Here is a 14,975-nt window from a genome sequence, read left to right on the forward strand (position 1 = left end):
AATCACACAATGAACAGATGTAGTAAAAAAAGTTTATTTTTTTTCTCAGTCTTTATAGTGACAGTTTTCTGACAGTTTTACAAAGCAGTAGTACAGAGGCCGTTTGTGAGATGCCTTTCGAAAGCACTTGTTGCCACTGAAGTATTTGTATGTAAGCTCGGTTGCTAAGCACAGATCCAGGTGGCAGTAGTACAAACACTGAGGTCTCTCACCACGCATCTCATGATCTACCATGGCTGGATATTCATTCGTTTTTCTGATGTCAGTGCACAGGGGCCCCCACTGATGAGTTGCTCATCATGAGACTGCTTTTCAACACAAGTACAGTAACATACCAACAAACACAAAGCACGAGATTAATACGGTACAATATGCCAAATAGAAATAAGATGTTCCGCAGTCTTATGTGCATCTCTATTCGTTTTTATAGCACCCGTGTGATGATGTTGTAGCACCAGCGATTTATACAATCATCAATGTTCTTTGGAGTATATTCATCCATACACACAGGATCTACTGGGCAGACATACATGGTAAAAGACAAAGATAAACACAACAAAAAAGTGCTTTTCGCACAGGAGTAATAATTGGTAGGCCTACAGGAAAGAGTCAGAAGGTAAAGTCAGGAGAAAGTGGGAGCAGGAAGAGGATGAGGAGGGGTTGAAGAAGAAGTGGCAGTATCTGGGCAGGTCGTGTCCCTGATCTCTGAATCCATCAGCAGCCACCGCAGCTCTTCCCACAGCTTCCTCCTATCGATGAGCACTGACCACTCACCGCCGCCACGCCGCAACGAGAGAACTGATCACGACACATGTCCGCTAAACACAGAGACCCAGAGTTAAGAAGGAAAAATATCTACTTTGTTTAAACATTGTGTAGGCCTAGGCTACCTCTAATCTTCTAAAAGCAATAGTCCTAAAATAACAAGAAAGTCTTAAAGGTCCCCTATTATACTGTTTTTCATCAATATATTATAGGTCTCAGATATATACAAAACATGTCTCTGAAGTGTTTGGCTCGAAATACCAAACAGACCGTGCATTGTAGCATCCCATAAACCCCTCTGTTTCAGCCCTGTTTCAAAAGGGCTGATTCTGTGTCTGTAGCTTTAGATGAAAATAAGGTTCCACTCCCAACACCCCTCTGAGAGATATTTGGTTAAAAAGAACACAATGGTGCTCTAGTGCCACTTTCACACCAACGCGGTTCCAGGGCCGGTTCGGAGCTAGAGCCTGATAAGCACCGTTTTTTTCCTGTTCACACCGCAGCGGAGCCGGCTCTAAGCACCGAAAACCGGTGCTTACCAAGCACCAAAATATTGTCGGTCTAGAAGCAAGAACCGCATACGTCACGCTTACGTCGGAGGCCGGGGCAGGGGCGGGATCAACCTGAGCAATAACAGTTTATGGCGAGTACGGCAAATTAAAGTTGTAACAAGCAGTAGCGCTGACCAAAGTGACTAGAATGCAACCACACACTTCTTAAAAAAAAACACACTTTATAAAGTCAGGCAACACTAACCAGGCTTCGTGTGATTCTGTTTATTTGTACCTTACTTTGACCATCCGTTCGCTGTTATTGATCATTGTGGAGAGCAGGCAGACATTTGTTTTGTATTATAGCAGCTATCGGATGGAATCAATACATGGGCTGCACAGGTTGTCATGTCCGACTATCACAAGTAGAATCATAATGAAAAATACGCCGGTAAAATGTGCCTCTAGAAAACGGCTTATGCCACAATAGGATAGCAACAAGTAGTCAAGATAGTCAGTTTAGCTTCGGTTGCTATGCTAACATCACCCATTTTATACCAGAGAAACTTTCATAACAGCGCTGTGATGCCAAACAGCGGGCAGCACTGCAGCGGTCGGTAAATGCGGCTGAAACACATTAATAAACAATGAACCACGGCACTCTGGAGAAAAGTATAAGGGTTGAGAAGTAGTTATTTAATTTAATCTGGCTTCGTATGATTAAAGGCAACACGATCATCGACCCGACGCCGTTGGGGAGAAAATCAGCGACGTAAACGGTGATGTCATGACGCAGCCGCGGCAGCACCAGTCGGGCTCTGGGCGGTGTGAACAAAACGGAGGCTGAAAATAAAAACCGGTTCCGAACCAGAAGAGCACTAGCACGGAACGGGAACCGCGTTGGTGTGAAAGGGGCATAGGAGGAGATTCAATTGATAAGGTGGGGGGTGTTATCTTGGTTGGTGATTGGCTAATGGTTACACAAGCCAAAAAATCGTTATGACATCATAAAGTGGGCAAAATCTGATCAGCTGATTTTCGGACAGGTTTTTATATAAATGGATCAGGACAAAAAGAGAGGGGGTCTTTTTTCCGGAAACTTTCAGAATCTCTTTACACAGAGGGGACACATGTTTATGTATAAAAGACGCGAAAAAGTGGATTTTTCATAATAGGTGACCTTTAAAAGTTTTGAAATCTATGCATTTCCAAATAAGACAAACAAACCTTGTTGAGAATAGAAAGAAATACTGCCAAAACATCTGACTATGTTCAAGCCTTCCATTACTGCAGACCGATAAACCCAGGATGATAGGGAGGCTGTGCTAAATGTCTGTTCTGCTTGTTTACCTTTGTACTGCTGTTTTGTTCTGTGTTTATGTTTATACTTCATACCAAGATTTGGTCTACAGTAAATAAATCAGATTCTACAATTACAAGTGTCAAACACAAAGAAAGCATAACTCTGAACGCACCTCTGAGCAGCTCTTCATGTGCACACACAGTCCTCACGCAAACCTCTTTGTTGATGACGTACACCCGTCGCAAGCTTAATGGAAACAAAAGCAGAGGTCAACTATTACACTGGAAAGATAAAAGCAACAATAACTTCATCAGGTATTATCTCTATCCTATCTAAACCATGCTGTTTTTTCCAGCAATCTCACATACACCATATTGGCGAAATTACCAAATAGATCAAAGTACACCAATCAAAAAGGTAAACAGTAACTTTTGAGCTCTCTGTTTGAAGCTGTTTTGAAAAGATTGTTTTAGGTATTTGAATGAATTTGTGATTTTTGGAGATTTCGTAGAAGTTGATTCAATAGTTTGGATTTAAGTGCTTACCTGTAGAAGCAGAGGCTGTTCAGGCACTGCTTGCATGGCTTGTGAACAGAGTAGAGTCTGGTGCAGGGATACTGCTCCTCTCTGCAGTCTGGAAGTCAAACCAGCAAAATCATCATTATGTGATTTAAACTAAACAACTGATTTATCGCTCATCCTTTCTCAAGTTTTCTTACCAAGTGGGCCAGGCTCTGTGGGCTCTGTCTCCAGATCGGAATCTGATGTTCACATGGAAAAGAGATTTGCAAATGAGTTCAAAAAACAATACAAACGCATGATATATCCTGATCCTGACAGATATAATACCTGATTTTTCTGGACGAACCACTGGCTGGAGGCGAACCTGCTGCTGGTAGGTTCCAGGAGGAGAGTCAGGATTTTCAGAGTCTGAACAAGAGAAAGAGGAATCATTTCATTTTTTTAAAACACCCATGTTTAGCTACTAACATCAAGGAATATTCTTAAGAACATAATAATGCTTTACCTGGGAAATAATCCGGCCCATAGTCCTCTGTGAAGCCATGGAACAAGAAGAAGAAGAAGAAGAGAAAATAGTTTAATGGCATCAACATTGTGGAACTAATTACAGGCAGTACTTCCCACAACAAAAAGCATTGCGCCATAAAAAATAAACCACCTGCACGCCAACACTGAACAAAACAAGCCATTTGCAAGGGTGTAATGACTTCATATGCAAGATGTTCGAAAATAATAACGTGCAGTTACAAAAGTGCTATTTACACTGTGAGCACAGTTGCTGTGCGGGTGGTAAATAACAAAGTGATGAGGAGAGAGATCCTTGAGGCTAGGTGGACACATCAGAGGACATACAGAGATGGAGAACAGATGTGCGGAGCTGGGATATAAACTGATGGTGAGCTGCAACAATCAAATCGAGATTCTCTTAATGAACTCACCCAGAAAAGGAAAGGGTTCCTGGTACTGAGCCTGGGCGAGCAGCAGGGCTGTTGACATTTCACAAGAATAATCACAAAGATGGGGTGATGAGTGAAATACAGGGAAGGAAGGTCGGCATTTACTCTGAATACTGTAACTGAGCATCTTGTTTTCTCTTTTTTAGGTACACTTCTACTTTTGGTTTTGGTTTTAAATGTCCATGTTTGAACATTGTACTTTTTCTTGAAATCTTCCTACCACAAATGGCATTTTGAGTTCTTATGACATAAAACACACCCTTATTTATTTCCATATATTCAATAGAATACGCCATTCTTGATCTGTTTGACTGTTGTTAGCCAGTGCTTGATATTACGCTTGATATTGCGTAACACTTTGGAGCATGCACCATTTTCCTGTTCCTCCCTTCTGCAGCCACAGTGAGCCAAAGCTACATCAAGACACCAGACCACGAGTGAGTTCTGGTTTGAATTGAGCCATGGTGTGTTTTAATTATTACTTTTTTTAAAACAGTTTTTTAGTTTTATGAGATTTTTTTGTCTTTGAAGGGGTTCATATTAAAGTTTGCTTCGTTAGCCCCCATAGTCATACCAGGCCAAGTAATGCTGAAAAAACCCCTGAGTGTATTGAACTGAGAAAGTGTTTTTGCTGCCAAATTGTTTTCGGTTTGATTCGATTTGTTTGTTTTTCTGTTTTCAGGATTTAAAATAATGCTGGCCCCAATTTTTGAAGTGTGTTGAATGTGCCAAGGATGAACACTTACAATGTTGCACAGGATCTGACTCACAAGGCGGATACACACATTACTTTACTTTGCTAACATTGGTGGCCTTTTAGTTTCTTATGAATTCAACTTTTTATTTCCAAGAGTGTGTTTAATTTCTGCTTTCAAAGGTAACATAGTCTTGCAATAGTGCAAAGCATTACTATTTTCTTTAACTATTTAAGATTGCTTTTAAATTACATTACCTTATGAGAAAGTATGTAAGACAGAGCAAAGCTAGTTATTTCCCCGTTCACAGTCTTTATGCTAAGCTAAACTAACGGGTAGCTGTTGCTTCAAATATATTCAGTTGTATCAATCTTCTCATCATCATTAGCAGAAGATTTAATACAAGTATTTATGATAATGAATATCCTTTAACTGTAATGGTTGCACCGTTTAGTAATGAATATGAGTTATAATAAGTGATATAGGTCTTCAGGGGCTTCAGTGGTCGGTTGGTGCAGTTACCTGGCATGCAGATGAGTAGGAGGACTCTCATGGTCACTCTGGGAGGTAGACTGACTTTAACCCTGAGGAGGAGATAAGGGGAAAGTTAATAATCAAAACAGAGCAACACGAGGGGAATAAAGAGCTCAGGGCTGGATATTCCTGAACTCTCTTCTCCCCTCTTTGTCCTTGCCCTCCGTCACCTTTCCAACCCCCCACTGTTCTCCCCTCTCTCTGCCCTCCTTCCTCCCCCTCTCACCCTCCACTGGCCCCAAACAGCCACGGCAAGAAAAAGAGGGGGAGAAAAGTCTGACAGCAAGAATGTGGCACGTCTGTCTTCCTAGGAACAATCTCTCTGTTTTCCCACTTTTCCTCACTGCAGCAGACAGTCTTGGGGCTGCATTCCAGGAAAGGAAACAGAGGACCCCTCAACCCCACCCCTCTCCCTGAGTTTTCTTCATCCCTCCCTCCCTCTCTCTGTCTGTCTCCACATCCTTCATTTCCCTTCTGTCGCCCTCACTGGTCATTTCCTCGAACCCCCTCCTCCTTTTGCCCCTTTTCTTTCTTCTTCACTCCACAGAGCAAAAGCCTCTCATGTTGAGTGGAAATGACATGTGGACAGAAAAACATGAACAATGACAGCATCAGGACATCAAAGACATCACTGATAATCCCCCTTTTAGTTAAATTGTCAATGACACTCCGGAAGTCACTTCGGAAAATGTTGCATACAGCAAAATCCATTACCTTAACTTCCTCCAACACTCACTAAACTACTTTTCCACTTTGTGGAAAGTATGAATGCTTCTCCTTTGCTGCAGCACAGCAGGCTGTTTCTCACACACACACACACACACACACACACACACACACACACACACACACACACACACACACACACACACACACACACACACACACACACACACACACACACACACACACACACACACACACACACACACACACACACACACACACACACACACACACGCATTCTTCTTGTGCATCACAGTGGCTATCGGAAACCATATGTTTTCACAGCACACATCTGGGAGCGATTAACCCCCCTCTCCCCATTTAGTCCTTCCCTTTCCAGCTAAAGACCCCTTTCCCCCCCACACACACACACACACACACACACACACACACACACACACACACACACACACACACACACACACACACACAAGTTAGAGTTCCTGAGGACAGCAACATGAGATGCAATGCTGTCATTTTGCTTACTTTAGTTTTTAGGCCACTATGACATGTAACAATAAAATACACACATCTAAATCATGCCCTCATCGACCCCAGCCTCTGGAAGCAACTGGTTTGTGTGTGTGTGTGTGTGTGTTTTCCTTCTTGGCACCCTCTCTCTCCATTGTAGTGCCATTCCTGCAGGCTGAGCTGTGAAGTCCCTCCTCCTGCTCCTCTCCAGTGAAAACACAGCACCACATGTCAGCTCTCAACAGCCATTAACATACACGCAAATTATCCCACAATTATTCGGTACACATTACGCACACTGCTAAACGCTTTGGATGCTTTAATGTCCTTGGAACGTGGACTGGGCTGCATGCAATCTGTGCGCCATCACCTCACAGCTCCTGATTTTTTTCTTCCATAATAATGAGCACAAATGCAACTCAACTTAAGTCTTCTGAAGTATCAGAACCGAAACATGCACAACACAACAAATATTTAAAAAACATATAAAGTAGGTTCAACGATACTACAATTATTTTTCAGTTTCTTACCCAACTTTGCTTCAGTTTGCTCCGACTATCCTCAGCTCTCATGCGTCCTGTGAGTGCAGGAGGACTCGCCACATTGTACCACCCCGCATCTGGAGTCTCCTCCCCGTCCCAGCTCCAGCCCCCGGTCCCAGCACCGACCCTGGACCAGCCGCCGGTCAGGTGCTGAGACCAGACTTACATCTTTATAAAACACTCAATTTAATTGTTTTATTTATTAATTGTAAGTATTTTCTGTTACAAGTTCTTACTGTGATCTGTAGGCTACATATTCTAATTAAAGCAGCAAATCACAATTGCAAACACATTCTAATCTCTGAAAAATCGACTGCTTCCATTCATTATTTTTAATTTTGCATGCATTTTTTTCCTACTAGCTGTTTGAACTGCATTACCAAAACACACATATATGCATTCAGTAGTTACATCTTTGTATTATTTGTAGTTTACAAGAACAGTTGACTCGTAGAAAGATGTTTGGTTTATTGTTGCTTGTATACACCTATTTTCACTTTATTACTTTAGTATTTATAGGTTTTTGTTCCTAGATTATTTTAGTAAACTTATTTTTACATTGACAGCAATGCAAAAGGTCAATAACTTTTCTAACTAACAAATACTCAATTTGAGCTTTTCACAAGTTTGTCTAAGTGTTTATGTCTAGTACCATCTAGGCTGTGCTGCTCTTTAACAAGTTATTCACTTCAGGTCTGAGCAGACGAATTGCCCGAGTGTCACCGACATCTACAGGATACATATTTTTTCACATTTTCCTTAAACTAAACTCAATAATATGAGTGATGAAGCTGATGTTGTAACTCGTTTGAGGCTCTGCACAATAGTGGCATCTAGAGGACACTAACCAACTTAACAAAATAAACAAAGAAAACAGTTGCAGGCATTTAAACGGTTTAATTTCCATCAAAAAAAGGACTGTTGTTGGTATGTTGGAAGATCTGAGGGAACATGATATACTGTATCTCTCTGAAGTGCTGCTAAGCTGAAAAGCAAGCAAAAAAATGTTTACAGAACAAAACCCCTCCTTTTTCTTTGATGTGCAGCAGCAAGTCGCCCCAAATGCTCAAACACAAATACAGTAGCGTTGAAGATATAAATACCTCTGTTATGATACATGTAAGACTCAGACACACACTCTCTCGTGCATTCATACTGTATATGTGCGTTTCATTAACACCAAGTCCTCCAACCACACACACACACACACACCATTAGAGCAGAGTGCAGTCTGTGGAGTGTGGCGGTGGAGCAGATTGGTGTACTGGCCCTTCAGACCTCAAAAAGCATTTTTTATTCAAAATCAATATATAATGTTATCATGGAGGGAAAGATTACAAGAGGAGAACTGAGGTTTCAGACGGCGACCGCCTTCTTCTCCTTGTATGTGGCCATCATCTTCTTGATCTCAGCTATCGCTTTTCCTGGGTTCAGACCCTAGAATAAAGAGACAGACGAGGCAAAAGCAGTGAGAAACAGCACCTCCAGCACGTTATATGTATTGAGGTTTTGTTGATTTTGTTTAACAAAACTAGTAAAAGATATGTTCATAAACTATTTATTTTTTACAATGACAAAGAATGGATGGCCCACATGTAATTAAACAAAACTGGGACTCAAATAACATGCAATACTGCTGACAAAAAATGTATTTAAAAAAATGACAATGTTAATCTTTAACAAACTACAAAATCTCTCTTTATTTTAAACAAAGAACAGCAGACAACCTTTTAAATACAATTTTTATTTTCTTTCAATGTAGCACTTTTCTGTTTCTGATATTGTGGCTAAACTATAATGACTGCAATGCTAAATATAATCTGGTGACCAAAAACACTAAAATACCAGTCCTAGTGATTAAAGGGCAGGAGAAATAAGCGGTGTTATGCTGTGTGGCTGTGGAGATGCACAGCAGGTTACCTTGGGGCAGGTCTTGGTGCAGTTCATGATGGTGTGGCAGCGGTAGAGGGAGAAAGGATCCTGCAGCTTGGCCAGACGTTCCTCCGTGAACTCGTCTCGGGAGTCGATCATCCAACGGTACGCCTGAGAGACAACACAATGGGACCCATGAGCTCTTCATTCGTTGTATTTTTTAAATGCAAATTCAGAATAAAAGTCATTGGCGGGGAAATGTGTGTTTGCTCGGACACACACCTGCATGAGCACAGCGGGGCCGAGGTATTTGTCTCCGTTCCACCAGTAGCTGGGGCAGCTGGTGCTGCAGCAGGCGCACAGGATACACTCGTACAGCCCGTCCTACGCAGGGGAAGAAGGGGTGATATTTATTTTCATGGGACTGGAAAACAGCTATGTGTTACTAAAAATCAAACCCAGCGGTGTACCAGTTTCTGTCTGTCCTCCACGGTCTGCAGGTACTGCTCCTTCCCTTCGTTGGACTCATCCTTCTTCTTCAGGTAGGGCTCGATGGACTTGTACTGGGCGTAGAAGTTACTCATGTCCTGCAGCGACACAGTTGGCATACACGTCAGAAGGGAACTTTATGTAAACAGGGCTTCAGCAAAAGCAGTGAAGAAAAGCTGAGGATGTTTAAGTGTCTAAAAAACGCCTCTGAAACGTTTGCTTGGTTAACTCAGTGCCAGGAATATATGTATTTGTATTGAGTGTGTCATTTTAGAGTCTATAAATCAAAAACATTATTTCAATCTAGGCTAGGCAATCTATACAGCAAATGAACCATGCACATATATATCCTGAATAAATTCAACTAATGATAGAATGAAAAGTCTGTTCATTTAGTAATGTTAGGGTTGAGTAAAACAGATTGGGGCAACATTGTTGGACACAGAAATAAAAACTGACAGGGCCTGTTGTCAGTGGACTCAGTTACTCAGTGATGGTGGACAAATACTCACAGGTACGAGGTCCTTCACCACATACATGTGTGGCAGAGGGTAAATCTTAGAGGGCTTGCTAGTGTTGCTGTCGATCTTGTTGAGACAGGCAAGTGTGTTTCCTCCATTAATGTTCATTGCACAGGATCCACAAATACCTGCATTTAAAATAAATAATTAATACAAATGTATATCATTTCTGAGACAGGAAAATGTGAAGACAAATGTTGTTTTGTATCACAAAAGTGGGCATATGCATTTTTTATTTAAGAGTAATAACATTATTTATTTATTTAGGAAAAGAGGAGTTATGAAGACTGTAACTCTCTGTTAAAAGGCTAATGCTTCTGTACATTGGTTTAACCTTGCCTCCATGTTACTCACCTTCTCTGCAGGAGCGGCGGAAGGTCAGGGTCGGGTCCATTTCATTTTTGATCTTGATCAGGGCGTCAAGAACCATCGGGCCACATCTACATGAAGAAGAACAAAACCAGGCGGTAAATCCAGAATGTCAAGACATGAGTGTAACATTTCTCTGATGTGCTTGACTTGTCCAACAAGAAATTCAGATTAGTATGGAGTCAAGCATTTTTGGATTTGGACTTTATTGGCTGCAGTGTCATGTTGACAGGGGTTAGATGATGTTTCTGCAGGTGATTAGAGAACACATGAGGGAGAGGATGGGAAACATGCCAGACTCTTGGATCCACTTAGGTTAATTTTACCTGAAGGCTGTTCTCAATTAAATAAACATGCCCTCTGTTTACACGCAATTGAGAACTGCATTGAACTAAACTAAGGCCTCCTTCACACGGGAACGTTTGCGTTTATGCACAGTATGCATATTCAAAAAAGTCTTCCGTTCACATGCATTAGTTTCATTTAACGTGTCTGTTCAAACGAGGCCGCTGGAAACGATGTAGTACATATGCCGGGACTGTAAGTGGCGCTGTAACTTCCGCCAAAATACACCAAAAGCAGCGAAGAAGAGCAGCCCGAGCAGCCCGGCAGCAATGTTGCCATGGCTACCCTTCTGTTTAAGGCCCCGGCTCCAAGGGAACGCATACGGCAAAACGTATCGGAGTAACGCAAATGCAACCGCAAAAAACCTTCCGCCCACACGCAATATACACCGGATTGTGTCAAGCTCCACGAGACGGCTCCGTTTACATCCAACCGCTGGAAAAGCTGCAGTACATATGCCGAACCTGTACGTGGCGCTGTAACTTCCTCCACAAAAGCAGCAACTTCCTCCACAAAAGCAGCGAAGAAGAATGGTTGTCATGGCTGCACTTCTGTTTATTCTCCGCGGTGGGGGCGGAGGGAACCGCGCAGAGTTAATGTGTGTTAAAGTTTAAATCTTCATGCTTCCTCATGCAGCAGCTGATCCAGTAAGTAAACCCGACAGTAAAAATAAACATATTTATAACTAGTTTAGGTAGTTTGAGAGGTAATTAAAATAGCTAAGGGTGGTGATCTGACTTGAAGTGTGTGTTTTGCTCCCGCTGCTTCACAGCTGCGTGTCTCCGTCCTGTCAGATTAGACTTCACTCGCGTTTATGTTCATATCGAGATAAAGATAAATAATCTGAATTCAGTGTGCAGTGTACTTTTGCGGGGGTGAGCAGCAGAGGTGGGGAGAGGCGGGGCTATGAAACGCATGACCGTATAGGCGACCCCACGGCCCCGTTGGACCCCCCAGAGCGCTCCGTTCCCAGATCTATCCACCTTTGGACCCGTTGTCGTTTGCGGGGTCTGTTTCTACGTTTCCGTTACGGCGTCGTCAAGCTTAAAGGGCTATACGCATGAGAAATATGCGGATTCAACCCGTTTTCGTCCTCGTGGAGCCTACACCTAAGCCCCGCGGTGGATTTAGCAACATGTAGTTCATGTAATTCTCCATGTCCACTTGTTGCTGATGGTTGTGGTAGAGGAGCTGTAGATTTTGCACTAATATCTGTAGCATGGTCAGTAGCAGTAGCACTAGCAGTAGCTACTGACAGGAGGAAGTGTGTGTGGCGATTGCTGGGCCCTTTCTCATGTCATCAAATGTCCCTCCTCGACTCCTCGGTCCTCCGGTAGTGACCCGGAAATGAATTTTAGCGCGCCATGTTGAAGGACATCTCATTTCTCGAAATGCACATCGAGGACCGAGCATCGAGCGTCGAGGAGGCTCTCTGGAGGAGCTATAACCGAGGATACACTGATGGGTCCTCCACAGTCCTCCACGGCTCCTCCGTGGATGCATTTCCGGGAACAGAGATGTTTCAAAGAGTCGTGACTTATCTCAGCCAATGACAGCTCTGCATGCATCCCCTGGATATTATTTTATTAACTGCTTTCATCGCGACGCGATGTTTACAGTGAGAACAGCTGTGAGGTCCGTGCAGAAAGCAGAGCAGTGTGTATAATATATATCATATCACTCAGTATAACAGGCCTACTCTCTTTATTTGCTTTAGTTTAGTAGATATCTACAAACAAAGAGTCGATATTTTTCTAAAACCATTTAGTGCTTCACATAATAAAATACATAACGGCTGTAGCCTGATTATTATGCTTTAGGAGCTGTAGGTGCGTGTGTGTGGTGTAGGTGTGTGTGGTACAGTGTGTGCGTAGATGCAGCGGAGAGACAGGTCTCAGTTGGTTTGGTGTCCTCTGCTTACTTTTAATACTTGTAAATAAAACTTTTGGCCCGTAATTTATTTTCCTCATTGTAGCGACCAGAGAGGGGAGAGGGGATATATCCAGTCTCTGATAGTGTTACGTTATTATGAGAGTGCTCTGTTTAATTCTGAAATTGTATACATTTATATAAATATATATATAAATATATATATATGTGTGTGTGTGTATGTGTGTGTGTGTGTGTGTGTGTGTCCGCATCTGTAGCCTGTTATTGTCTCATTATACCGCACTGTGAATGAATGAAAGTAAATATATAAGTCGTCATGAACACATCTGTCCATCAGACAGAGGGCTGCTGTGCCTCCTGTCATCATTAATGGACGTCTCTTTAAAATGACCACTCAGAGGAGAGGAGTTCTCATTTCTCTAACCGCCTGCTGCTTCCCCTCCTCTCTCCTCGGTTCCCCTCCTCGGCTCCTCCGCTCGCATCTCCTGTGGGCGGGACTAAGTCTCGAGGATAGGAGTCGAGGAGGGGAGTCGAGCAGGGACATTTGATGACATGAGAAAGGGCCCTGGTATTCAGCGGGATATAGTAATTTCCTCAGCATATGGATAAATGCAACGGGGAAGTTAACTGAAAGAAACCGAATCTGTGGATATTGCATCGACCGACCAAGAAGCACGTCTCTGTGGAGAGGACGCGCTCAGAAAGAGAGATATTCTCTACAAACACCGGGTGAGATCGCTCCTTTGTCAATATAATGGATCAATGCATGAAATCTGACTCTGTTTATTTTGTTTAAGGAGTATATTGGGCGTTAACAATTCTGGTTTGCCTTTTATAATATTATTTCATTCAAGAACCCCTTGTGCGTTTAATTAACACAGCTATTTTTGATAGTTGCTACAGCAGTGAGCAGGAGAGGTGGGGCTATCGCTATTTTTTCAGGAAATATTCGTATAGAGGTGATTACACGGACTCGGTTGACCCCCCAGAGCGTTTTGTTTGCAAATCTATCCACCTTGGGACCCGTTATCGTTTGTGGGGTCCGTTTCTATCGGCCTCGTGTAAATAATAGGGCTATACGCACGCGAAACTATGCAGATACAAGCAGTTTTCTCCTCGTGTAAACAGCGCCTAAGAGATTCGCCTCCCACAATGCAAATGAACATGATCAGCTCATAGCAGTGCCTTTGAAAAAGAGGCATATTCTTCAGTTTAAAAGGATAAGCAGAGATTTTTTTCTGAGAGTCTAGATAATAACATATTCAGCTACACTTCGGCCATTATTTGAGGATATCAGGAAACCTTGTCTTGCGTATTTCAGTCATTTAGGATTGAAAAACACAGGTAGACACACTTCCTCGTGGCAGAGGGAGGAGCTGTAGCACCTACGTGTTGAGGTTGATGTCGTAGGTCTGCATGCGGGGTTTGTCCCCTGGAGTGTCGGGGTCCCATCTGTAAATCTGGAACTTCTTTATTCTGGGCTCAGCTGCTGGAGCCGCCGCTGTCTGGGCATACCGCACCGCCTGAGGCCAGGGAGGGGAGAAAACACAAGATTATTTTGACACTGACTCTACTCATTACACATTACAAAACACTTTGGCGAAAATACTTCACAGTAAGAAACAGAACAGTACTGTACTTCACTAGTTTTTTTCAATATCAGTGGATCTTCTGTGTCTGCTTCTGTAAATAACTTAAACATTAACAACTTAACATGAACCCTAACGCACTGAGTCATAAGTGAAGTATTTATTTTAGTTAAAGCAGAATAACTACAACACAAATAAATAATAATTTATTGATAATATCCATCATTCGTGATCCTAAATTTAAAACATAAAGCATGACATGGTTAAAGATACATTACTCAATGTTTTCTCGTTGTTTGATTTGACTGAATTATGTACTTAAAACATATCATACCTCTTTATAATAAGTAGTTTTAATAGCTAGTATATTTAGTTCACGTTACTATAATAAGATTATCATTGTTTACATGTTTGTTTTGCTCATTTCCTGTCACGTTGCCTGTTTACGTGGACATTAATCGTCTACATTTAAAGATAAACAAACACCAGTCGATAAAGAAGAAAAGTACAGGTTATAAGTGATTGTTGGTCAGTCTAAAGTCAGGTAACTAGTAGCTGACTACGTAACAGGAGCTTCAGAGCATAGACGGAGCCCTCCGCTGTCAACAGGGAGAGCGTTGTTGCTACGATGTGACGTTACCATGAGCAACGCGATGACAGAAGCTCTTGCTGACATTAACGTTTAGTTGAGACGGTTTCTTTATTATAATGTTTAATGTCCACTTACCGCCAGTCCTGCGGGCGAGCGGAACGACAAAACCCCACAGCGGCTCAAGGACGAGAGGCAAGCAGCCGACATTTTGGATATTCTCTGACCTCCACCGCCTGCTATCCCAGCATACACCACGGCTGCGTCATAGCTCTTGTTGGAGCGAATGTTTTGCTGACCGTCGTCT

General features: G+C 42.4%; 2 protein-coding genes across 2 annotated transcripts; both read right to left on the reverse strand.

Annotated features, from left to right (window-relative positions):
- Positions 1-13: 13 nt before the first annotated feature.
- mfap2 (microfibril associated protein 2) lies at positions 14-7,074 on the reverse strand. Its single transcript, XM_034139633.1, has 9 exons — positions 6,993-7,074; positions 5,254-5,315; positions 4,019-4,066; positions 3,586-3,612; positions 3,408-3,488; positions 3,278-3,319; positions 3,105-3,192; positions 2,732-2,805; positions 14-818 (listed from the first exon to the last, which is right to left on the reverse strand). Exons 2-9 carry the CDS (start codon positions 5,282-5,284, stop codon positions 715-717), a joined length of 495 nt encoding a protein of 164 aa, XP_033995524.1. The 5' UTR covers positions 5,285-5,315; positions 6,993-7,074; the 3' UTR covers positions 14-714.
- An 812-nt stretch (positions 7,075-7,886) lies between these two features.
- On the reverse strand, positions 7,887-14,950 carry sdhb (succinate dehydrogenase complex, subunit B, iron sulfur (Ip)). Its single transcript, XM_034139616.1, has 8 exons — positions 14,807-14,950; positions 13,880-14,013; positions 10,241-10,326; positions 9,878-10,014; positions 9,347-9,463; positions 9,159-9,260; positions 8,925-9,047; positions 7,887-8,441 (listed from the first exon to the last, which is right to left on the reverse strand). Exons 1-8 carry the CDS (start codon positions 14,876-14,878, stop codon positions 8,361-8,363), a joined length of 852 nt encoding a protein of 283 aa, XP_033995507.1. The 5' UTR covers positions 14,879-14,950; the 3' UTR covers positions 7,887-8,360.
- Between the last annotated feature and the right edge of the window lie 25 nt (positions 14,951-14,975).

Source organism: Trematomus bernacchii, unplaced genomic scaffold (assembly GCF_902827165.1).
Source record: "Trematomus bernacchii unplaced genomic scaffold, fTreBer1.1, whole genome shotgun sequence".
Classification (NCBI taxonomy): Eukaryota; Metazoa; Chordata; class Actinopteri; order Perciformes; family Nototheniidae; genus Trematomus; species Trematomus bernacchii.